This window comes from Erpetoichthys calabaricus, chromosome 13 (genome assembly GCF_900747795.2).
Source record: "Erpetoichthys calabaricus chromosome 13, fErpCal1.3, whole genome shotgun sequence".
Classification (NCBI taxonomy): Eukaryota; Metazoa; Chordata; class Cladistia; order Polypteriformes; family Polypteridae; genus Erpetoichthys; species Erpetoichthys calabaricus.
In genome coordinates this window covers 18,855,586-18,881,157 of record NC_041406.2, presented here as the reverse complement: position 1 = coordinate 18,881,157, position 25,572 = coordinate 18,855,586, and the positions used below count along the sequence as shown (strand labels likewise).

General features: G+C 36.9%; 1 protein-coding gene across 5 annotated transcripts; it reads right to left on the bottom strand.

Moving 5' to 3' along the window:
• Positions 1 to 8,139: 8,139 nt before the first annotated feature.
• On the bottom strand, positions 8,140 to 24,465 carry LOC114664013 (iroquois-class homeodomain protein irx-4-like). 5 transcript variants are annotated; one of them, XM_051935656.1, is made up of 6 exons: positions 24,281 to 24,465; positions 16,707 to 16,863; positions 15,833 to 16,084; positions 14,977 to 15,083; positions 12,843 to 13,159; positions 8,140 to 9,383 (listed from the first exon to the last, which is right to left on the bottom strand). In XM_051935656.1, the coding sequence occupies exons 2-6, from the start codon at positions 16,749 to 16,751 to the stop codon at positions 8,671 to 8,673; spliced, it is 1,434 nt and encodes a 477-aa protein (XP_051791616.1). In that variant the 5' UTR covers positions 16,752 to 16,863; positions 24,281 to 24,465; the 3' UTR covers positions 8,140 to 8,670. The 5 variants fall into 5 exon arrangements, with proteins under 5 accessions (XP_051791616.1, XP_051791614.1, XP_028673817.1 ...); XM_051935654.1 differs by lacking the exon at positions 24,281 to 24,465 and adding an exon at positions 22,351 to 23,315 and having other exon boundaries at positions 15,833 to 16,179; XM_028817984.2 differs by lacking the exon at positions 24,281 to 24,465 and adding an exon at positions 22,351 to 23,096.
• Positions 24,466 to 25,572: the final 1,107 nt, after the last annotated feature.

The window sequence follows — 25,572 nt, the reverse complement described above, 5'->3', positions numbered from 1 at the left end:
GAATGGAATTCTCTGACACTTAAATAATGTAACACTTTTGTTTTTGGTCCAGTTAGTAGTTTATGACTTGATACTTAAAAAAATAACAATTAATATGGTTGCTTACTTTAATGGGATCAGAAAAAAAATCGGCAATGCCAGCATGTTAACGTTGCCGGTGTTCTTCTCATTGTTCCGAAATAATTTGCTTTGTCTAAGAGGTTTCACTTAAAAGATCTCTATTGCCTGGCGTCTGCATTAAAATTCATCATTGCCCAGCCTGGAGCTGTAACACCTCTCCCAGGGGAATAGACTTTTCGCTATTGCTGTCAAGTACCCTTGACTCCTTATTTTTGCCCTTTTTATCTATTACAACTAATTCGAGTTCCTTTGCCCTTTTCAGTTTAAGACATGGCTCCCTGTAAAGCCTTTCCCTGACGTGGATATCACATGGTGCAGAGCCTTTGGAAATTGAGGGGTTAGTGTCAGAATGAAAATTTCACTTCAAATTATCTTGGCTGTTGCACATTTTAGCGACCGGGGCTCTCGTCTTAGCCTTTTGACAGCTGGATCACTACAGAGGTTCAGAGATTTCGATAATATCATCTTGAAGAGAGAAAGTCAATACAATGACAAGACTTATAACTGTATACATCCCAATTACAGCTGATTGCAGATAGTTTTTTTTTTTTTGTCTGTTTATTTTTAAATTTTAACAATAAACATTTTTTTCTTCGCCGTCTGCTGCCTACGCTTCTTTAAACGCGCGTTCATTATCGCTCAGATTGTTTAGCAAATTAACGAGGAATACATTCAAGACAAAGTTGCTAGATTTATATATATATATATATATATATATATATATATATATATATATATATATATATATATATATATATATATATATAAATAAAAATCTGTAAATGTCTTGCCTTTATTAAATGCTGGGATTTCTGTATCCGTGTGCTGCCCTTAATTATTAACGCCGACTTCACCAAAATCACACTCGTATAACGGATCCGATGACTACAATTCACAAAGAACTTGTTACTTTCCCTGTTTGTGTTTATATGTATGTGTGTAATTTCGGATAACTTTTTTTTTTTTACGATTATCGTTGTGTATCACACTTATTAATAAATTTGCCTGAGCAGATCTTCAGAGCGATGCCACAGGGGAACCGTTTTTGGTTCCCCAAAGACCCATCCAGATGAAGGTTCCAGAAAGAACCGTTTATTTATTTAGATCTTTTATTTATTTCGATTTGCAACAGTGTAGTAAGTAGCAATGAATTGATAGTAAAGGATCTGTGAAATACCAATGGATTTTAAAAGGACTCTTGCTGCATACAATAGAACAGGCCAAGTTTTCTTGATCTGTTAAGGTCCTGCTAGGTAGCCTATCATACATTAAAGATTTCATATTTTTCTACATAATAGAACGTTTATCAAAGCAACTCTGTTTGCACTCCTAGAAATGCTGGTTCTTTAATAGCGTTTTATGGTTCATTACTGGGTTGTATGTTTCCATGCAGAATTGAAGATATGAATTCCAAAATCTGCTAATTACATCTATTAGTAAAATTTAGTGAACACATGATTGTGACTTTTCATGCAGTTGGTTATGCGCAGAAAATATGTTTGAGCTTCAAAACCTGCTAATTGCAACAGTGTAGCGCTATAGTTTTAGGGATTTAGTTTCAAAATCTGCTTACGGACCCAGATTTTCCTATTTATCTCCAAAATGTATCTTTTGTACTTAGCTGATTTTGGAACTGAGATCTTCAGTTATTGCTGGACCAAGCACCATTTCATTCTGGTAAGAGTTCTAACTAATTGAAGTCTGTTCTTTGAGGTTTGAAAAAACTTCCTAATATACAGAAAGAAGCTGAAATCTTTTATGTTTAGTAGGCCATTTAGCAAGACACTAACAGATTAAGAAAACCTGAAGGGTTTCCTCTGGGCGCTCCGGTTTCCTCCCACAGTCCAAAGACATGCAGGTTAGGTGGATTGGCGATTCTAAATTGGCCCTAGTGTGTGCTTGGTGTGTGGATGTGTTTGTGTGTGTCCTGCGGTGGGTTGACACCCTGCCCGGGATTGGTTCCTGCCTTGTGCCCTGTGTTGGCTGGGATTGGCTCCGGCAGACCCCTGTGACCCTGTGTTCGGATTCAGCGGGTTGGAAAATGGATGGATGGATGGATGAACTTAGCCTGTGCAGCAAGAATTAAAATTAGGAACCATTGCTATTTCACAAATTTGTGACCATCTATTCATAGTTATGAGATCTATGTAGTTTGTTTTGGATCTAAATCAATAATCTTCGTGTGCATGGATGGATCTTTTGTGGAACCCAAAATGGTTCCCCTGTGGCATCGCTCTAAAGAACCACACTAAGTGTATGCAAAGATCCATCCACACAAAGAAATGGCACTCTTAAAAATAATGATTCTTTTATCGCACCATATAGTTCTTTATTATGCTGTAGGATGCGTCATAGCTCCATTGCTTGACCAATCACCATTTCATTCTGGAATGGGTTCTTTGCATATGAAGTTGGTTCATTGTGCTTTGAAAACATCCCTAAACTGAAGAATAAAAAGAGAGTTAATGTATGACGGGCTGCAGGATCCTAACAGATTAAGAAAACCTGGACTTAGCCTGTGTTACTGGACATATACAGCAAGGGTCCTTCTAAAATCTTGACCTGTTAGTATTTCACAAATCTGTTACCATCCACTTGTGTACTTTACGGACCCTGTTACAGATATAAATTAATAAAAGTCCTTTCCGGGAACCTTCATGTGAATGTGTCTTTTGTTGAACTAAACAAGGTTTCCCTCATGGCATCGCTCTGAAGAACCACTTTGGCACTTTTAAGAGTGGGTGCTTTCTCAAACAATAATTTTATAAGGAGCCACACAACCGAGTAGGGAACCATCAAGTGGTATTAAAGAACCTCTGTTTTGAAGAGTGTAACAGATTTGTGAAATACCAATAAGTTGTGATTTTAAAAGGACTCTCGTAGCATACATTAGCACATGCAGTCCATGTCCTGGTTGTTTTAGTCTGTTATTGTCCAAGTAGCTTGCCCATACATTAAAGATGTCAGTTTTTTTTCTACATATTAGGAAGTTTTTCTACCAGCTTCATATCCAAAGAACCCTCACAAAGAAATGGTACATTGTAAAACATCAGTTCAATGAAGAATCAGTAAGTAAAGCACTTTACCTGCAAAACAATGCATGACAACATCATCACAGACAATGAAATATTCTTCTTCTTTTCATACATACAAGAAACAATGCAGATTAATAAAAAAAATGTTAGTTAGTCTTGTCGAACAATGTGGAATAAACTCAGAGAAACAATAAAGCAACTCCTAGTGTGACGATTATTTAGAAACTAGCCGTCCCCCTCAGTTCCGCCCATGTAGTAGTGAAACAGGAGAAACTTTAAAAATCAATAAATAAAAGGGTATTGCTAGCTAAGCAGAGAGGAAGGTTCACTCCAAAACACAGAAGTAGACCGACTCCCCACTACCGACGTCACGCTTCCCACTCCCCTTGGCCTGCAGCCTCTGTCTTGGATTAGCACGAATATATCGCTCCTTCATAGTGAACTATGATACTTAGCACGATGAGAGAAGTAGCAAAATCAAACGAAATGCTCAAGAAAATTCTAGAAAAAAACCCGATCTAAATCCGTTAAGTAGCTCTCTCGTTCGCTAGCTAAGCGCATATAAGGTTCCTCCCCGAGGCTGGCGCCTGAGTGAGGAGGGCTCCACCTAAGCTGCGTCTCTATCGGATTTGTGCAAATAAATCAGTACCACAAGTGAACTATGACACTTAGTGCGATGAGAGAGGTCGCAAAATCAACCGGAATGTTCAAGCAAAATCTAAATCTGTTAAGTAGTTCTCTCGTAAAAAGTGGTCAGACATACAGACAGATGTTGGATTATATATATAGAGAGATCTATACAGAGTATGAAGAACATCCTCAAATATATAACAATAAAAATCTTTCCAACAACCATTTTTATATAAAAAGTCCCAGATGTACCTTTTTTCAACACTCTCCCTCTCCAATAGATTGACATTTGTAGAACCTCCTGCAAATGACGTTAGTCTTACACTCGTAACAATGACGGTGGTAAAAGCACCACCATCTGCATGAAGGTTCCAGAAAGAACCTTTATTAAGACCTGTAACAGGTTCCGTAAATTGATAACCGATCTGTGAAATATCAGCGCGTTCCTAATTATAAAAGGACTCTCGATGTTGCAAGTGAGGCTTCTTTCCAACAATTTGTAAAACCTCCTGCAGAGGAAGTTATTATTACATTCTCCAAAATAAATGTTGCTAAAGTGGCTCTTCAGAGCAAGGCCACAGAGGAGCCATTTTTGTTTCCCAAAATGGCCATCCATGTGAAGGTTCCGGAAAGAACATTCAAGATAGATAATAACGTTCCATGCAACAGGAAGGATTTATACCAGTGGGTTCATAATTTTTAAAGGACTCTTGATGTTGCAAGCTAGACATTTTTCCAACACCGTGTAGAACCTCCTGCAATGGAAGATGGTCTTAAACCGCTCTTAGAAAATAAAGGTGCCAAAGAAGTTCTGTGTAGCAATGTCACTAGGGAACCATTTTTGTTTCACAAAACAACGATCCACATGAATGTTCCAAAGAGAACCTTTAAGATTTGTAACAGGTTCCATATAATGGGATGATGACAGATTTATGAAATACCAAATGGGGTCACGTTTACCAAAAGAACTCGATGGGAAGCTTTCCAAAAATTTGTAAAAGTTTCTACAAAGGAAGTCAGTCTTACACTCTGAAAAATAAATGTGCTGAAGTGTTTCTTCGGAGCAATGCCATAGAGAGACAATTTTTGTTTTCCAGAATAACCTTCCGCTTGATGGTTCCACTCAGAACCTTTATTCAGATCCATAACTGTTTCTATAAATAGATAAAAGATTTGTGAAATAACAGTCAGTTCGTGATTATAAAAGGGCCCTTGATGTTACCAGTTAGGCGTCTTTCCAACAATTTGTAAAACCCCCTGCGACAGAATTTAGTCCTACACTACTACACTAAAAATTAAAAGGATCCAAAGAGGTTTCTGCGGAGCAATGTCACAAGCGAACCAATTTTGGTTGACAAACAAACAAAGTCATTCACATGAGAAAGAATCTTTAAGATATACAGAACAGATTCGATAAATAGATGATAACAGATTCATGAAATACCAGTGGGTTTAGGATTATAAAATAATTATTGATATTGCAAGCTAGGCATCTTTCCAACAACCTTTTTTTATATAAAAATTACAGACATAACTTTTGAAACACTCTCCCTCTCTCTAATAGAAGTGAATCTGCAGAACATCCTGCAAAGTTAGTCTTTCGCTCTGAAAAATAAATGGGCCAATGTGGATTTTTCTGAAAAATGCCATAGGGGAACCATTTTTGGTTCTCCAAACAACAATCCGCATGAAGGTCCCTTGAAGAACCTAAATTAAGATCTGTAACAAGGTTCCATAACTAGCATTGAATGGAAGACGTGTGTTTAGAAAAGGGTTTTTGCTGCCTACAATAACACAGGCGGAGTTGAAGGTTTTCTTGTTAGCAGCTCCAGCTCCAGACTAAAATGGTAAGAGGGGCCTCTTAAATACTAGGGGTATGGTATGATAAAATCCTAAAAATCCAACAAGTAACAGTATACTCGACAGAATGATGGGGGCAGCTTGACATGATATTTACTGGGAGTGGGTCTTAGCCTGGCTAAATGACCCCTGGAACTGGGCCTGTCTGTTAGTATCCTGCTAGTTACACTTTTAAAAACATGGATGGTTCTAGAATACCATGTCTCGAGGCTGTGTGGTTGCTCCTACATCCCTTGCTTGACAAAAACAATTTAATTTTGGGAAAGGTTCTTTGCTTTTAAGATTAGTTCTTTGGACTTTGAAAGGGTCCCTAATATGCGGACAAAATGTAAACCTTTAATGTGTAGCAGGCAGGGATACTAACAGATTAAGGAAACCTGACCTTAGCCGATAATAAAGATCAGGAACCCATTGGTATTTCCCAAATCTGCCATCATCTAATCATGTTTGTTTATGGATCCTGTTTAACGATCTAAATACCTAGAAGATCATTTTGAAACCTTCATTTGGATGGTTCTTTTAAGAACCAAAGATGGATCCCCTAGGGCATCACTCAGAAGAACCAAATTGGCACCTTTAGGCTTTAAGAGTGTAGCCCACTATACATTAAAGACGTCTGTTTTTTCCCACATATTCGGAATCTTTTCAAAGCCCCCCCCCCCCAAAAAAAATGTTGCATTCAAGAACCCTTTCCAGAAGGAAATGGCTCTTTGTCAAGCAAGGTACAACTTGACCCAGTTAATTGCTACAAATGAACCAGTACTCGTGAAATGAATGAATTTCATTCATGAATTTCCCGTGGGATTAATAAAGTATCTATCTATCTATCTATCTATCTATCTATCTATCTATCTATCTATCTATCTATCTATCTATCTATCTATCTATCTATCTATCTATCTATCTATCTATCTATCTATCTATCTATCTTTCAAAAATAAAGGCGCCAAAGTGGTCCCGTGGGGCAGCCCCATAGGGGAACCATTTTTGGTAAGAACTATCAATATGAAAGTTCCAGGAAGAACCTTTATTTAGATCTGTAACAGGCGTCATTGATAGCATGAACAGGTATCAACGGACTTAAGAAATCCCAATAGGTTGATGATTTTTTAAAGGACTTTTGTTGCATACAATACCACAGAGGTGGTTCAGATTTTCTTGATCTGTTATTATCCTGCTAGTACCCATTAAGGATTTCCATTTTGCCCACATGTTAGGAACCTTTTCAAGAGCCCCGAAAAAACAATTTCACATTCAAGAACCCTTTCCAGAATGAAACAGTTCTTTGTCAAGCAAGGTTACTACTCAAACCAGTAAGGTTCCATTAATAATTCATTATTTTTTATAGAGTGGCACCTTAATAGTGAAGGTGCCAAAGTGGTTCTGTGGAACAATGCCATGGGGCCCTCTTGAAAATAATGGCACTATATGACTCTTTACTGGATTGTGTGGTTCCTCATACAGCCATTGCTTGACAAAAGAACCATTTCACTCTGAGGAAGGGATCTTGGTCTAAGAAGCTGATTCTTTGTGCTTTGAAACACTTCCTAATATGTTGAAAATGAAAACAAAATCTTTAATGCATGGTAGGCTTCAGGACACTAACAGATTAAGAAAGCTTTACATGCAGCATGTAAAACTGTGACTCATTAGTGTTTCACAAATATCATCATCTATTCACAGTTATTTACTGTGTGGACCCTGTTATGGATCTAATGAATAAAAAGGTTCTTTCTAGAACATTTATGTGGATGGGTCTTTTGGGAACCAAAAAAGCCTCCCCTGTGGCATTGCTCTGAAGAACCACTCTGGTACGCATATTTTTAAGAGTGAGGAATGATTTTTACTTCCCAAAAAGAAAAATCCATTCACATCATGGTTCCAGAAAGAACCTTTAATTTCTTTAAATCCATAAGCAGCTCACATGAATGTTCTAAAAAGATCCTTTATTTATTTAGTTCTGTAAGAAATGCCATTGATATCCATGAATAGGTGATAACAGACTTGTGAAATCCCAATAGGCTTCTGATTTTGAAAGCATTGTTGTTCCATACAGTAACACACAGCCCATTTTAGGTTTTCTTGATGTGTTATTATCTTACTGGTATCCTACTATAAACTAATTGGTTTCCATTTTGACCACATATTAGGAACCTTTTCAAAGCACAGAGATTCAACTTCAGATGCAAAAGAATCCCTCCCAGAATGTAATGAATCTTTATCAAGCAATGACTCTATAACAAGGAACCGCACAATGGCTCTGTAAACAGCCATTACAGAATCGTCATTTTTTAAGAGTAATACGTTTTAATTCCCTCTTCGAATTTAAAGTTCACCATATAAATTGATAAATGAGACTGAGAGCGAGTAGTCCAAAAACATTAAGACATGGCTAACGGGTATAAAAGTCCTGTTGAAAGTCTATAGAAAAAAAAATCAAGTCAGTCGCATTAAAGAAAAACAATAATAATGTAAGCAGACAACACCCGATGCGTACATCCGAAACAGATCATTTATTAAAGTGAACATACGTTTAACAAATCCTCCCGATCGCAAGGAAAAAGTGTGCAGTTATGTGAAATGTTAAGCAGTGATGTTCGTGACTCTGGCTGACAATTGCGATTATTAAAATAGGAAAATCAGAAGTCTTTTTTAGTTTTTCAGCATGCCTTTAAAGGAAACAAAGTTCACTAATACGGTGTTTTTGTCTCTTTTTTTTTTTTGTAAACGTTTTCAAATGTAAACTTTCATGTATACCTCTACATTTTAACGTGCTTCCTTTAAAATGAAACATAAACACCAGTCCCAATCGGGGAGTTTTCCACTATAGTGAACTGCTGTCCATACAACCAATTGAAGAAAGAAAAAAACAAAACAAAAACAGAAGTCCCTTGGCTGATCAAATATAAATGCGATTCCAGCATTCACGAAGCACAAGTATCAGACTGAAATCGAGCGTTTCCACGTTTCTCAAGAGTACATCCCAGAGTAGCGTTTTGCTGCTGCCAACCAAGTCTTATGTTCGTTAGGAGCAAAACATTTTGCTGCTCGTTTTAGGGAAAAGCAGAGTGTCTTTACTGGCCTCTTGATGTTGCAAGCTAGGCACGTGTCCTTTAATGACATTTGTCGTATTGGCAAGGGACCGTCCCAGGACCCCCGCCTCCAGCGCCGCGCCTTTGGTTGTGGCCCACGAAACTGTGGTATTGGTCAATGCTTGGTTCAAAGTGCTGTGCCTAAACAAGGGGTCGTGGAAAACGCCGTCCACCCAGTTTCTCAGAGTGGTCACCGGTGAATCCTGCTGTCTGTCCATTACACTGACGGGAGATGACACGGTGGGCGTGGTCGGGATCACCTGTTGGCATTTCAACATGCATGACGGGTATTCTGTTTGGTTCAAAGAAGTGGCGGTCTGCGCCAAAGACCAGATCCTCGGTTTGCTCTCCAGCATATGCTGGCTCTGTTCGAAACACATTTTTGTCTGCCTAGCAGATATTAGATTGTGCTCGCAATCTTCAGACGCCGATTTAAGACAGTTTTTGCCGATGTCCTCGTCCCCTTCCAAGGAGGCCGTAATGGGCATCTTCAAGACAGCGTCTTTGCAGCGGTCGCTTGTCCGCAAGTGACTGCTGTCCATGTGGAACTGACGCTTGAGGTCACATTCGGGACTCTCGGACTCGATGGCTTCAAACTCATCCAGGTCGCTTAGCTGCAGCTCTTTTTCTTCCCTGCTTCTGACATCTGGATAACAAAAAGGCGATAAAAAGTTAAGCGATTTATTTCAGGCATACTACTCCTTAATAGAACAGAATATTAAATCTAAATGAATATGACGTTCTTATTACCCGTCTATCCGTACATTTTTTTAAATCCGTTTTATAATGAGAAGGGTTCCGGGGAAGGTGGAGCCTCTACCATGCAGCAAGAGTAGGACGCAAGACTGGAATGACTCGTCCAGTCCATACCTGGGTGAACTCTCTCTCTCTCTGTCTCTCTCTCACTCTCTCTCTCTGTGTCTCTCTCTTATACACACTCACACACACACAAACAAACTGGGGACAATTGAGCATAGTCAATCCACCTCTAAATAATATTCTCTTTATGGAAATTTTATTGCGTTACAATATGGAACCTGCGATAGTGGCCACTTTCGGCAATAACAGCTCAATAGATATCAAAATAAGTGATGAATTCTTGACATCCTCTAAAAAAAGAAAACATTTTTAAACATAAATTTATATATAAGGCAGTTTTAAAAGTCATGCTTTCCCCGGAATAACACCAGTCTATTGTAGTGATAGCACGCACAAACACACACGCACACGCACATACGTGCCCGCGCGGGTCAATCCAGCATCGCTGACCCACCTAACCTCCATTTCTTTTTTGAAGGAAACCAGAGCACGCGGGGTAAACATGCAAACTCCGCGCAGGGATGACCCGGGTCTCTTAAATATGAGACAGCAGCGCTAACACTGCGCCACCGTGTCCTTATTACATTGTCTTCATATAATGATGTGTTATTGTAAAGAGGAAGAGGAGAGGCTTTATTATCGTTTACAGGAAAAGGTATATAGCGCCTTTTTACAGAGAATAGCATCGCAAAAAGAAGATAAAATGCTTCATTATCATTTGAAGAAAAACGTTTGTTTTATAGCGCCTTTTTATAGACATCAGCAGCCTCAAAGAGTTTTACGAGTACAAGCAGCTGAATGTCAGGCAGATCAAATGTCTCGCTAAGGCAGGAGCTGAAGGAACAACACGTTGGAATAAAGCCTCAGGCCACATGGCACAGTGTACTCTGATCAGATAACAACGATCAAACCAGCATCATCGTAAATATAGAAATAATAAATAAAAAATAAATATAAAGATCGAGATCACCTGAATTCGGGGCACCAACATTAGAGTTGTGCCTGTGGTAGTCGGGCCTCTAGGTACTAACAAAATAGGAGCCGCCAGGACACCATAACAGCTGATGAGAACGGCTGAAATGTTTTTTAAAGTGGTGGGTTAAACCTTTGGGCCTTGGTCATGACACGGACACCGCAACAGTCGCCGGAAAATTGCCGAGATAGCAAATTATTATTATTATTATTATTATTATTATTATTATTATTATTATTATTATTATTATTAGTATTAGTATTAGTAGTATTATTATATACATCCATTTTCCTAACCAGATTATTCACACTCTTAAAAATAAAAGAGTCAAAGTAGGTCCTCAGAGCGATGCCATGGGGGAGCCCAAAAGAACTATCTGTATAATGCAGAAAGAACCGTTATATACATCTGTGTCAGATTTCATAAATAACCGTGAACAGATTGTACCAGGTCTACGAAATACCGGTGGCGTCATAATTTTATAATTTTTTAAATTTAAAGGTTTCTCTCCTGCTTACAATAACACAGTCACGGCTCATACAGGTTATGATATCCTGCTAGGTGCCCTATTATACATTAAAGAGCCCAAGAAATCAACTTCATATAGCATGGAGTCCTTCCCAAAATGAAATGTTTCTTTATCACGCAATGCATTCACAAATAGCCACCCAATTCAGTAAAGAGCCATTACAGAACATTTATTTCTAGACTGCAGGGCAGAGTCACGGGGAGCTGGAGCCTCTCCCAGCAGTCACCAGGTGCAAGGCGTCACTATGTTAATAAAATCCTAAACATACTGTATCAAAGGCAGGGACAACACCTGGATAAGGACTCCAGCCCATCGAAGAATTAATAATAATAATAATAATAATAATAATAATAATAATAATAATAATAATAATAATAATAATAGATAGATAGATAGATAGATAGATAGATAGATAGGAAAGGCACTATATGAGATAGATAGATAGATAGATAGATAGATAGATAGATAGATAGATAGATAGATAGATAGATAGATCTGTTGAGATCTGGATTTACCAGTAAACCCGTCAAATATAAACGAGAGGAAGAAAATTAAAATAACAATAATAATAATAATAATAATAATAATAATAATAAGCTGCCCGGAGACCCTGAACAGGACAAAGCGATGAATTGATGGATGGATAATAATAATAATAATAATAATAATAATAATAATAATAATAATAATAATAATAATAATAACAACATTCACCAAAGTTATACAAAACAACCAAAGCTTGTTGGAAACGTATTGGAGTTTAGCATCTGCATTTCATTTCACTAGATATTGCACAGTTAAATGTATCATTTATATGTGACAAATAAAAGTTGATTTGATTTGTTTTCAGGATTGCATTCCATTCCCCATTATCATTCAAATGCTCTCTTAGGTTTAATGTCTGTTACGCAATAGATATAAACTTTAGGAGCTGATTTTTTTATAGCACTGCGCACTAATGAAGAATTATGCCACCATTTGCTGAACCCTCCTTCCTTGTGGATTCACAAAGAAGCCGAGGTTTATGACGACAACTACTATAGCCTATACAGGACGTAAAGTAAATAACGAGCCATATTAACGCACACTTCCACAGTGTGCTAGTTTACAGTAACCGTTTAATCTAATCGTGGGTCTCTGGACTGTGGGAAGGACCCTAAACGAAAAGGGGAGAACATGCGAACACTACAAAGAAAATATCCTGGCTCAAGAACGGACGTCGAGTCCGAGCGCTGTGTGGTACCAGTGCGGCCCCATCGCTTCGTCCTAAGGAGTAGGAACTTAAGTGATTATTAATCTTTATAAATCCTACACGGTTATTTAAGTATTTCACTATAGGCAGGAGGTGTTGCGTCGTAGTTAAGAGCTGTGACTTCGAACACTGATGCTGTGGGGTTCAAATTCCGCCAGAGTCACTGTGTGACCCTGAGCAAATTACTTAACCTGCCTCTACTTCAGTTAGAAAAACAAAAGAATAATAACCAATTGTACCTCAAATGTTATTAAAAAGCCCACTCTTCGTTATATTCCATCACCACCAAAACTTCCGCGTAAACTCAGAATATAAAAAGTTGTGACAAGGGTTAAAATGCGGTAGTTTCATATTATTGCAATGCTTTTGGGACCCTTGGGCACTAAGTGTTAAATTTATATTATGGTAATAACAGGCAATCCTTATTATCTACAGTAAGACTAACTAATGAACACTGACGTCAGTTATTTGGGTTGTGTGTGACATTCCTGAAAAGTGAGAAAAAAGTATAAGAGCGAAGGTTAATTCTAACCGTCATCCTCCTTCTCATTCTTTATATGGCCTTCTTGCGACTCGTCCTCTTCTTCTGCATCATCGTACTTCTTTCCCTCGGAACATTTGTTTCGTGGTGGCCAAGTCATCTTGTTTTCTTTTTTTAGTCTCCGCCTTGCATTGGCAAACCAGGTAGATACTTGGGTGAGGGTCATCTTGGTAATGATGGCGAGCATGATTTTCTCTCCTTTGGTGGGGTATGGATTCTTCCTGTGTTCCTGGAGCCAGGCTTTGAGAGTGCTCGTTGTTTCTCGAGTGGCATTTTTCCTCCTTGTCCCACCATCCATGGTTCCATACCTGACAAAAACAAAGCCACACATTAACCACGGGGTCGTAAAAATACAAACGAAATGTTTAGCAACCGTTTATGTAATTTTGAACCCGATCTAATTCAGTGCCTCGGTCAATTTGAGGAAGAGGGTGGAGCGACGGGTGCCTGCAGCCAGTGCCGGCAGCATCGAACGCAAGGCAGGAACCCACCCCGGGAACTTCAATAAAAATGAAAACACTACAGCGATATAAAGTATAAAATGCTACTAACAAAACATGGAGTCATTTTAACTTACAGCTTCCACCATACAGAACTAACGTAAAGCAGTGACACCATATCCGTATCTCCAAGTTTGCGATCCCTGAGGATAAAATAACCCGCGCTACAAATGCTTGATTGTGCAAAAAAGGACCCTCTGGTTAAATTGTATCATAAAGAAATATTAGTGTAGCTATGTTCGCTCTAAAGTCATAATTACAGCTTCGCATAGCTTAAGGCTCACAATGCTATCGTTATGGTCATTCTTTTTATTATTTAAATGTTTACAGAGAGTATTAAAGGGAAAGTGTGCTTATTAATAATTAATACAACCCTGAAAGCGTGCTGTGCGTCGTACTGAGTCTGATCTTAGGAAGAAAATGTCCAGGATCTGTGAGTAAATTCATAAACGAACCTGCGTTAATGTACTCGTTTGTATTTACTCAAGGAGCTACTTTTCATATATTATATATTAATTTAAAACACGCAGATTAATTTTGCCTCGTTGTTTATTTAATATTCCCCATTACCCAGGTTCCAATTACAGGAAAATGTGGCTTAGCTGTTAATGCTTTCTACCTCAAGACCTATTGCTGCGAGTTCAAATCCCGCTAATGGTGTTGTGTGACCATGAGCAAGTCACTTCACCTACTCGTGCAATATATATATATATATATATATATATATATATATATATATATATATATATATATATATATATATATATATATATATAAAACCAAAGGTTGGAAGTCGTCTTTGATAATATAATAGTAAAGTTAACTGATGAGTTGTCACAGGCAGTGGATTCCGTGGTTCCTCATAGAAACTTTAACTGATAAAGCAACATTTCATTCTAGGAAGGGTCCTTTGAATTAGATGTTGGTAGGCTTTCAAAAGGTTCCGAATATGTAGAAAAAATAAGAAATGTTAATGTGGAGTACCTATAGCAAGATACTATCAGAGCAAGAAACGCTGAACGCAGTCTGTGTTATTGTATGCCTCTCATTGATCTAAATATATGAGGGTTCTTTCTGGAACCTTCATGTGGATGGTTCTTTAAAGAACCAAAAATGGTCACCCTTTGGCATCGCTTTGATGAACTGCTCTGGCACATTTATTTTTAAGAGTGTATAATGTCTTCTAAAAACCTAAATTTCCACTTTGGGGCAAATAAACTGCTATCTATCTATCTATCTATCTATCTATCTATCTATCTATCTATCTATCTATCTATCTATCTATCTATCTATCTATCTATCATATAGTGCCGTTCACATATCTAGCTATCTGCTTTAGTTCATTATACAATTTGTAACAGCATTGTCAACCTAACTTATGAAAAAGTCAGTTAACAGAACTTAATTATAAAAAATTCAGGCTGTATTATTAGCAAAACATAATATATATATATATATATATATATATATATATATATATATATATATATATATATATATATATATATATATATATAAGCAATACACATTATATTATCAATGCACGCCGTACTGTTTGTGCACATTTATCCTGTAACAGTGGAATACGTGGATTAGCTTTAATTTAATTTATTGATCGATTTTACCTGTCATACTGATACTGTCCCAAAGTAGCATCATAAGGATAGTAGGCAGCTGCTTGGGTGATCCCCGCATGCGCAGATCCTGTCCCATCTTTCGTGTCAAATGCCCCCTAAATCAGAAACAGGTGATGATACCTTGTTAGCCGTTACTCTCAACTGATGACCTTTAGCGGCATTCAAGTAAAAATATGCAGTCAATAGATCATACCTACCAAAAAAAAAAATATTATAATTCTTGTTTGCAATCGGACAGGCAGCTTTTAAACCTGCTGCATGGTTCTGATACGCATCATCTGCATGAATAATTCAATGGCATATGCCGCTTCCGATGGGTGGTTTATCAAACAAATATCAGAAAAAGTGCAGAAAAAATACCACAGCAAGTTGCACCAGAAGCACAGTCCGTGAGCCTGGTATTAAAAAAAGCGATCAAAGTAGTCTGCAAGCTGTGCTTTATTGTGGGATAGGAGTAACACAGCAATAAATGAGTATTTTCGTGATCTTTTCACGATCTAATACTTTATGGTACGATAAAAAAAAAATCAAAGAGCAGACGACACGTGCAATCGAACATTTCGCAATATAAATCGAGTTTGATCGCGTGTCACCTGCAATCCAAGCCATAATTAATAGGTCGACTTGCCCGTACAATGCAGAGGTACATTTGCCAATTAGTTCAAAATGAAAAGCCGCTGTTCTGCTTGAAAAGATAAATCACAACCATCAAACTGCAGTGTATTTGATTGAAACAAGCACTTTGTGAGGGACAAAGAGGTGCAATTATGTAAGCCTTAATTGGTTCTGATATAATAATCAATGGCGAGGAAAAAAAAAAAAAAAAGATGAGAGAATCGCTTACCAAGGAGTAGAAAGCCGAGGCGTCAGCGCCATAAGCCACATAGTTCCCGTAGCCTTGGCTGCTGGTGTAAGGGCTTCCATAGACACCAAGAGCCGCCGCCGAGTTGAGCTCGTGTCTGGCCGTGGCCAGCAGCCTGCTCTCGTAAACGGGGCAGTACACCGGCGTCTGAGCACTGGCTGCGGAGCCGGACTCGGACAGGCTTCGGCCACTGGATTCGCAGCAGGTTGTCAAGGAGTTGGTGGTCATCAGGAACTGGAGGGGACAGCGACAGCATGCAGGGATAAGAGACCGGGATAAGGCGACTGTGTTCTCTTGTCTGCAGTCTTTCTGAATTACGTGCTGCATCACTCCAGAGTGAACATGTGCATAAGACATTGTACATTTCTTAAAAGCTTTACAAGTTGGACTGTACTGACAGATATAATACTCACGAAAAATATTTACACACAAATTATAGCATATTGTAAACCTATATATATATAAATATATATATATATATATATATATATATATATATATATATATATATATATATACACACACACACACACACACACACAACATGTAAAATTATTACTCTATACAGTTTTTACTGTGGTGAGCATAACGTGCAGCAGAAATTAGGATTATCCATAAATAGTTAACTCGTCACCCTTTTTCAATACCCACCAGCACCGTCTTTATCTGCCAGATCTAACAGAGTGCATTCCTTTCATATACAGAGAACGTCCCTTCGTTATCCTTATCTGAAGTACTTTTAAAGCCGACCGTTAGTAAATATGTAGCTGTAGGCGCTTCCATAAACTTTTGTAATCGATAACCTAATACATTCAGTCTAGTTCCCCCTTTCGATAATCAATAAATCAAACCTTACCTGGGGTGCGGATGAGTATGGGTATCCGAATTGTGGGTATGACATGGTAGAGAGGTCCCAGTAGTCAGAAATAAAGAGAGACGCCTGGTCTCAACGCTATTGCAGTCTTGCTGTGTTTCACTGTACCAATTGATTGGTAAGCACAGGCTCCTAGATGCTTATAGGACGAAGCAGAATACCATATTTAATTTGTTAAAATGCTTCTCCAAAGGGTTTTCTGGAATACATCAGGTAGCTTTGATGCATCTCAAATTCTTTTTGCAAGAGATGAGCACACTAACATGCAAGAAAACATACGACCATCCAGAAAAAAATCACTTTGGCGATGGAAATACATATTTTGCTTTTTAAAAAGTAGTATAAAACACGTCAGCTCAGATGCACGTTGTTTTAAACACCAGTGACTCTGACGTCAGATGAATCCCCCTCAAAATGACCAGACTGTAACTTTAATATGCATTTCTTGGGAGCAAAGCCTACCAATTTACTAGAATTGTGGCTATTCAAATATTCTGCAATATATTATCATTTGCACAAAAGCAAACTTTCAAAAAAAAAAAAAAAAAAAGATATTGCTCGGAAAAAAATAAACTGTAAAGTCAATGTACCTGGCATAATTAAACTAATCAATGCTCCTCTCCAAGTCACTGAGGGATGGAGAGAACTTTTAATTAGAAATTAATTAATGAGCTCCTGCCTCACTCCACCCTTTTCGAAATAATTAGTTTCAAGTACAAATGAGGCAAACCAAGTAAAACATACACGCAAGTAAATCTTCTGTCAGGATCTGACAAAGCATTTGTCACATCAAAAAATAAAAAAATTAAAAATTAAATTAAATTAAAATTAAAAATAAGATAAAAAATACAGGACCACATGTTTTGAACGATATTCCATTTCCTACCTGACTGTTTCACTATATGTGCTCTTTAAAATGTGGAGAAACACTATCTATCTATCTATCTATCTATCTATCTATCTATCTATCTATCTATCTATCTATCTATCTATCTATCTATCTATCTATCTATCTATCTATCTAATACAATGCCTTGCATATCTATCTATCTATCTATCTATCTATCTATCTATCTATCTATCTATCTATCTATCTATCTATCTAGCCAGCCATTAATTTTTACCTGTCTATACCATGCTAATATTACATTTAGGAGAGAAATGATTTCTGAATATTTTTCTTTGCGCATCCAATGGATGTCTTTTCATTCTACAGTAAGTCACAGTTTTAAATTGTAGAATACCTAAAATACACAATATATTACTTTCATTTAAATAATACCTTGCACCCCCCCCCCCCCCTCCATATTTTCCTGTATAATGAACGCAATCAATTAAAATAATAAATACTTAAACAATGTATTAACAAACAGCCCAGTTCATCTCGCCTGATGACAACCGGCTGACGGTTAGACCCGACTGTCTGCCACGCCTATTAGATGAAAACGAGTCTCTTTATGATTGAAACAGTAAGTTAAACATTCCTATTCATCAATGATGGTGCATGTGCATGCCTTGTTTTAGTGATATATTCTCACCTTTTCATAAACATTTTTGTTTGCCTTGATGGTTTAAAATTGCGTAGATTACATGGCTTATTTTTTTAATGACTTTAGTTCCTGGAAGTAAGATATTGATAGCTTGAAGTGAATATCGAATATTGCTGCTTTCTGACAGCTTTTCTTTTCCGCTTCAGCAGCCCTGCCGGCTAATGAAGTGCCTTTTTTTTGTATTACACATTTGAAGCGCGCCTTTGAAGCGTTAAAGCAACTTTAATTCAGGAGCTAAATGTTATGTTTTGTACATAGGTGGTAGTGCAGGCTGGATGTGCGGTGCTGGTGTGCAGACTTGCTCAGCGATCCCCGGGTTCAGACATGTGAATAGCCCCAGGGTCACACTCAAATTAATGATGATGTTCTCCTCTTCTCCCCAGCTGGAAGACTGCCTGCAACAAACGAATCTGCCCACAATGACAGCTCGATTGAGGGTGATTGATGACTATCTGGAGACCACAGCCAACATAATATAATATGTGCTGCATAATTGCTTTCATTTACAGATGAAAGTACTTGTACCCAAATTAAGTTAGGCTACATAAAACAAGTTGCTGGCATTTAGGGGCAGCTTTCAAAATAATGAATTCTTCGTAAATTTAAATTATCAAGACGGTTCCTCTCTTTCTCCTCAGCTTGAAGTAATAACCTATATGAATCATGAAGTCAACATATTTTAGGAAGTGCGTCGTTTATTTTCTGTTATTGATTTCTTTATTTTTAAACAGGGCGTAACCTTTACGGTTTATGTGTACACCTCATCCTTCTGCACGCACCTTTCATAGAATATTTCTGCTAATTGGCCGACTTGCATATTCACATATTGACGAGATCCCTTTTTGTCATCCTTGAATGTATAAAAAATGAATCATTTAAAATCATTCCTTTATTCACTATTTGATACAGACGACTTTTAAAATCACGGTGTTAAAAGAATTATCAGATACTAATACAGAGACTTAAAACATCACTTTAACTAAACAGCTCGGGCAAACAACTGATCCTTTCTACCCAAAGACCATTTTCAGGCCCATAGATGTTCAGCCTAGCAATTTGCCGCAGACGATGTCTCTTGTGTTTTCTGATGTAACAGTAGATAAGTGCCAGAGAGTGACACACAGAACACTTGAGAATACTCTTCTTGTTAAGACCACTGCACTTTAATAGGCTATAGCATGAATACAGTATTTATAAACCCTTTTAGAAGGCCTTAAATATCCTTTTATATCAATTATGGACAGTAGTGTTACTGCCTTCAATTTATCTCAAGAATAAAATCGTCCTTTTAATAGTTTTTTCCGCTCCATGCCTAACTGCATACAATATAATATACGATAGTTCACCATAATTAATTTGACATTTTACTCATTCTAATAATCTTGTTTGTACATAAATTCAATAAAAGCCTGGTGGACCTTTAATATACGAAAACTGCCATAATCTCCTCGTGCCACCTCGGTTAATAACAACCAAGCAATCAGAGAGCTGCTCTGCTCACAGGACTTTCGCTTACTTCCATCTAGTAATGTGCATTTATTTCAGCATTTTTATTACCTGTCCTCTCTCTATTGGAGACACAGCCAGATCGACACAGACGGATGAGAGAAATCGAAAGGCTTAGAAGCGCAATAGACGCTGAAAAACCACACAGTAAAAGGAGCGAGTATCCGATCGCAAAGCTGCACCTTTTTACATATTCTAACGCGACTAAATGCAAGCCAAGGGGCAGCGTCATTAAACTGAAATGCTATTCAGTTATGTTTTTTGAACACGCCAACAAAGGCATATTTTGTACTTTCAGATGCATGCCATTAATTGTGTCGCTTGTGTAAGAATAAACGAAAGCAGTTATTTGTACAGAGCTATTGATATTCAACTTGTACTTCTTCCCAGCAAAAGTATATGTAACATGAAATTATATATACATAATGGGTGAGTGTGTGTGTGTGTGCGTGTGCGTGCGTGCGTGCGTGAGTGTGTGCGTGTCTCACAGACAAATACACACACATATATGCTTTGAAAATGTTGACAGATAAGCTTAGTAACTTACCATGTCCAGTCTCCCATTCATGGCATATTTGAGCAAATACGTATTTACAACAAACGATGGACATTTGAAGGGCTCCTAAACGAGTTTTTTTTCTTTTCTTTTCTTTAATATGTTCAAAGACTGTACAGAGAGTAATTAATTTTCTCAAGGTATTATAAAAACTCATAGACACATTTCCTGCTGGATTAACTTTAACCATTAAAATAAAGGGAAACAAAGCTGTGTTTTACAAAAGAGACACCGCAAAATTCCGTAATTAAACATAGATAGATAGATAGATAGATAGATAGATAGATAGATAGATAGATAGATAGATAGATAGATAGATAGATAGATAGATAGATAGATAGATATGAAAGGCAATATATCTAGATAGATAGATATGAAAGGCACTATATAAAAAATAGATAGATAGATAGATAGATAGATAGATAGATAGATAGATAGATAGATAGATAGATAGATAGATAGATAGATAGATAGATAGATAGATAGATAGATAGATGAAGGAAACTGAAATCCAACATAGATTCTCAGTCAGTTGCTCTTTAAAGATGCCTTAGCTAAAGTGTACTGATTACCGTTTGCTGAGATGCAATGAATTTGCACATTCAATATAGAAAAATGGTTGTTAGATAGATAGATAGATAGATAGATAGATAGATAGATAGATAGATAGATAGATAGATAGATAGATAGATAGATAGATAGATAGATAGATAGATAGATAGAAATGACTATCTATCTATCTATCTATCTATCTATCTATCTATCTATCTATCTATCTATCTATCTATCTATCTATCTATCTGTTATGTAGTGCCTTTCATATCTATCTATCTATCTATCTATCTATCTATCTATCTATCTATCTATCTATCTATCTATCTATCTATCTATCTATCTATCTATCTATCTATCTATCTATCTATCTATCTATCTATTTCTTTTTCTGTCTGCCTGGTATGCTTCAAGGACTGTGCTTTGGTTATGTTTTTCTTATACTTCTTTTTCATGTAAATCAGTCTGTAAAAGTCACGTAATATACTTATACTTTACACAAACGAAGCTGGAGCCATAAGCTCATATATTTAAATACAATATACCTGCCAAATATTTTATGCATATATTAAATGTGCATATTCTTTGCTTCCCAGTAAACGTTCATCAGTATCCTGTAGTAAAGTATATTTAAAGAACAATTTTTTTTTAATATAGTGCTTTTTATCTATCTATCTATCTATCTATCTATCTATCTATCTATCTATCTATCTATCTATCTATCTATCTATCTATCTATCTATCTATCTATCTATCTATCTATCTATCATAATGTACCTGCTAAACATTTTTTTTACATATTAATCGTGCAGATTCATTGCGTCATAGCAAACGATCATCGATATCCTGAAGCCAGTCTGTATCTATAAACAGCAAGTGCCTGAGATTATTTGTTGGCTTTGAGGCCAATAACAACCACCATTCAAGGTCCCAATTTGACAAGTATATTTTCCTCACTTTGCATGCTCAAAATGCCGCTTACCGCTGTGTACTGTACTCCCAACTTTAGAGGTGTTAATTCCTAAGCCATTGAGATACAAACAGGTTTAGTGTATGCCAGTGTCAGGTTTCTCCTACTCCTGACCTTTCACAAATGCAGTACTTAAACTCAGATTTTTTTTTTAAACATACAAAACAAACAAATAAACAAAATCCTTATTTATTGAGCTCCTTGGAAAAGTGCAAATTATTTAATGGTATGGAAAATGCGAACAGTTTCCTTGTGACAATAAAACCGAGAAAATAGAAAGGAGAAGAGTTCTCCTTTTGCTGACCTTTCACGAATTAACCAGGTACAGTTTATTTATTGATTGATTTATTTTAAACACACAAACGAAAAATTAAACCCTCGTTCATGGAGCTCCATAGAAGCGTGCAAATTATTTGATGGTCTGACAAACGGTATGCTTATGACAATAAAAGAGAGAGAGAGAGAAAAAGAAACTATAATAAAACAATCTACCTTATTCTTTCTCCAGCTTAATTCCTTGAAGAACAGTCTTTTCGTGACTGGGGGGATCCACCTTCATTTCTTGACTAGATACGTTCATTTTAGAGTGAGCTTCAGAAAATTAATGCAAGCGTTTCACTCTACCTGACTCTCTTGGAAAAAAAAGTAAGTCCCTGGGCTCCACACTCACTTCACTAACCTCCCATAAAACTGTGACGTTAAGCATATAGTTATTGCGATCCTTCATCTTCCTACTACTGTACGGTATATATTTCTATTTTTGTATATATAGAGAAATATCATACTGCATATTTTGCAATGCTTAAACGGTTAAAAAAAAGCCCTTCCTTGTGTGTCGGCACAAAATATGGAGCAGCCTTAGCTGGGTATTGATTATACGGTACATGTTGTCCTCTGTTTAACCTAATGATTTTTTAAAGATCAGTCACACTAAAAAAGACGAGTTGATTAAGGATAAATAACTACCTTCCACGCTGAAGTGTCTTCCCCTTAAAGGCGTTTAATATAAAATTAACACCGTCATTTTGTGACACAGGGGTTACGGCTTTGAACTTCAAGCCCTGAGGCTGTGGGTTCCAATCCGAATTCTGACGCTGTGTGACCTCGAGCAAGTCACTTCACTTGCCGGTATGTTCCAATCGGAGAGTTAAAAAAGAAATGCAGCTACTTGTATCCCAAATGATGGAAGTCGCCTTGGATAAAGGAGTCGGCTAAGTTACCAATAATGATTTGTAGTTTGCAGTTCCACTGTGCATACATATAGCGTCCTTCTTAATACAGCGATGATGCGTGAACTCCAGCAACAAATAGGGCATGGATTTAATTTGTTGATTTGAACTTTCTGCCACACATCTGAATGATTACAATGGTAATAAGTTTTTTTTTTTTTTAATAATTTCCTCAGTTGAGGTATCACTCCAAACATGTAATTAGCTTGTTAAAACACGAACCCAATTAATGACATTATGTAATTGCTGAGAAATTTAGGTTATCTGATAACTTTTAAACGGGATGATCATGACACAGTCATATTGTACATTTAAAAATTCACATATAAGCTCACCCGTTTAATGATTCTCAATCCACACACTATGATCTGAATGAATATCAGTTTCGCAATGTCGGAGAAAAACTTAAATAATAATTCAGGAACAACATAATTGAATCTCATATATAGGCCAGATCAGTCGATTAAATATTTGGGGATGTATTTCCTTTAATAAAATATTTCCAGGAGCATATATAAGGGGCTGCTTTACATATATTTAAAAGATGTTATTCGGGTATTTCTTTATTGCAATATTGTTTTGATTAATTGGTTAACATTTTATGCAATACACTGAAAAGGCTTAGAACCTTGAATATAACAAGTAATAAATTAAGTGATCTTTAGAAAGATTCCAAGTATCTATAAGACTGCTCATGCATATGAAAGAACCATATACAATATTCAGGCAGGTAGAATTTTCTTTTTGTTTTATTATTCCGGTTCTCATGCTGTGTTGTTTAACTTCAAACTTTTCCCCTTTTTTTTCGTTTGTTTTTTCTCTGAATGCAGTCTGCATCCTAATCATGTTGCTTTTCTTTTTCCTGTCAGTCACCTGTCAGCTTCATAAGTCTATTTTCATTGACGTCGAAATTTGTACGCGTTCATCACATAATTCCATGAGAGGAGCGCCGAATGACTTTAGGGATTAAAGGAAAACAAATGGAAAACAAGACTTCGCCGTCTTCACAAGCAGTCAAATACATCAAGATCTATTCCGGACACACACTTTGGATTTCATAATTGTGGGAAATTCTTTATTAGGCCTAAACAATTAAATTAGTGTATTTCAAATCATTTCAGGTAGGAACTGCACTCCGTGCCGTTAGTGAAAATGAAAGCGTCAATTCCTTGTTTACTCTTAATTATACTTACCAAAAGCATTGCAGCTCCGATTATTTTCAATGTTTCATCTGAAAACCTGTTGGGATGCTTTCCAAGTCTTAATTATTCCTCACATAGGTTGAGAACCCCTCAGACTTTGACAGACTTGGTTGAAATGCCGTGTCAGGTGCCGGCGTACATGCAACAGACAGCACGAGTTGCTGTAATTCTTTGCTAATGTTAAGCTATTTAAAACCATGTCAATGAGTGCTGAATGACAGCCGCACTGATTTATTGAGTCTTCCCAGTGGTATTCAACACTTGTGAACTCAGACTTGTTTGTCCTCAGTTAACTCGTGCGGAGCCGCAGTTTAACCTTCTCTTGTGTTGAATAAAGATTGCAACAAAAACACGCAGTCAAAAACGTAACCTTTGACAAATGGGCTCTTATTTAACCCACGGAGAGCTAAACAACTATGAGAGAAGGAAGTGTTGGGCAAAGAATTCCTTCATTAATGACAGTGAAACAGAACATTAGACGTACTGTATACATAATTTAATATCTCCTTTAACGGTTAGCAAATAAACTAAATCCGCATTCAGGACACTGTAAGTAGCTGTTTCTGTTTTCATTGATTATGTGCCATTCTTATAAAATAGTAAAACACACAGAAAAAAAGGCATGTTTTACCCATCTTAAATATTAAGTGAAGGCTAAGTTAAGCAATTTCTTCAAATCAATTTAAATGTTAACCATTACACACTCAATTTGGAGTGCTGACAGTTCTCCGATAGTGCAGATTTGGAAAGTTCTGTGCCGCGGTTAAATAATTTAACGAAGCCAGTTAATCCCGGATTTGATAAAACAGATGAAGGCAAAAGAAAGAGGCTTGGAAAAGGAAATGTAAACTTTTTAAGGCAGCGGACTTTAATCGCACACAGCTTCTATCAATTTTTTATTAACCTGTTATTGCAGTTCAGGATCGTAGGGAGTCCATTCCTATCTCGCAGTATGTCTTTTAATTATGATGCTCACATATGACAACTGAATCAGTTCTTCATTTAATATTGTGCCTGCTTTGACAACATTATTATTATTATTATTATTATTATTATTATTATTAATGAGCGAACACATAAAGGTTCGCTACCTCGTGAGTTTGGCAAAATCACTGAAATGTTCTGGAACCTCGCTGAATTCTGCAAAATACACTGAAGACAATACAAGGAGGAATTTTATCATAATCACTGTTTTGAGTTGAATTTAATGTTTTTTTTAAGTGTCACAGAAGGCTAGGGAAGTGTCTTTGAACTATGCTGGACCGATTATTGCAGCCAAAATA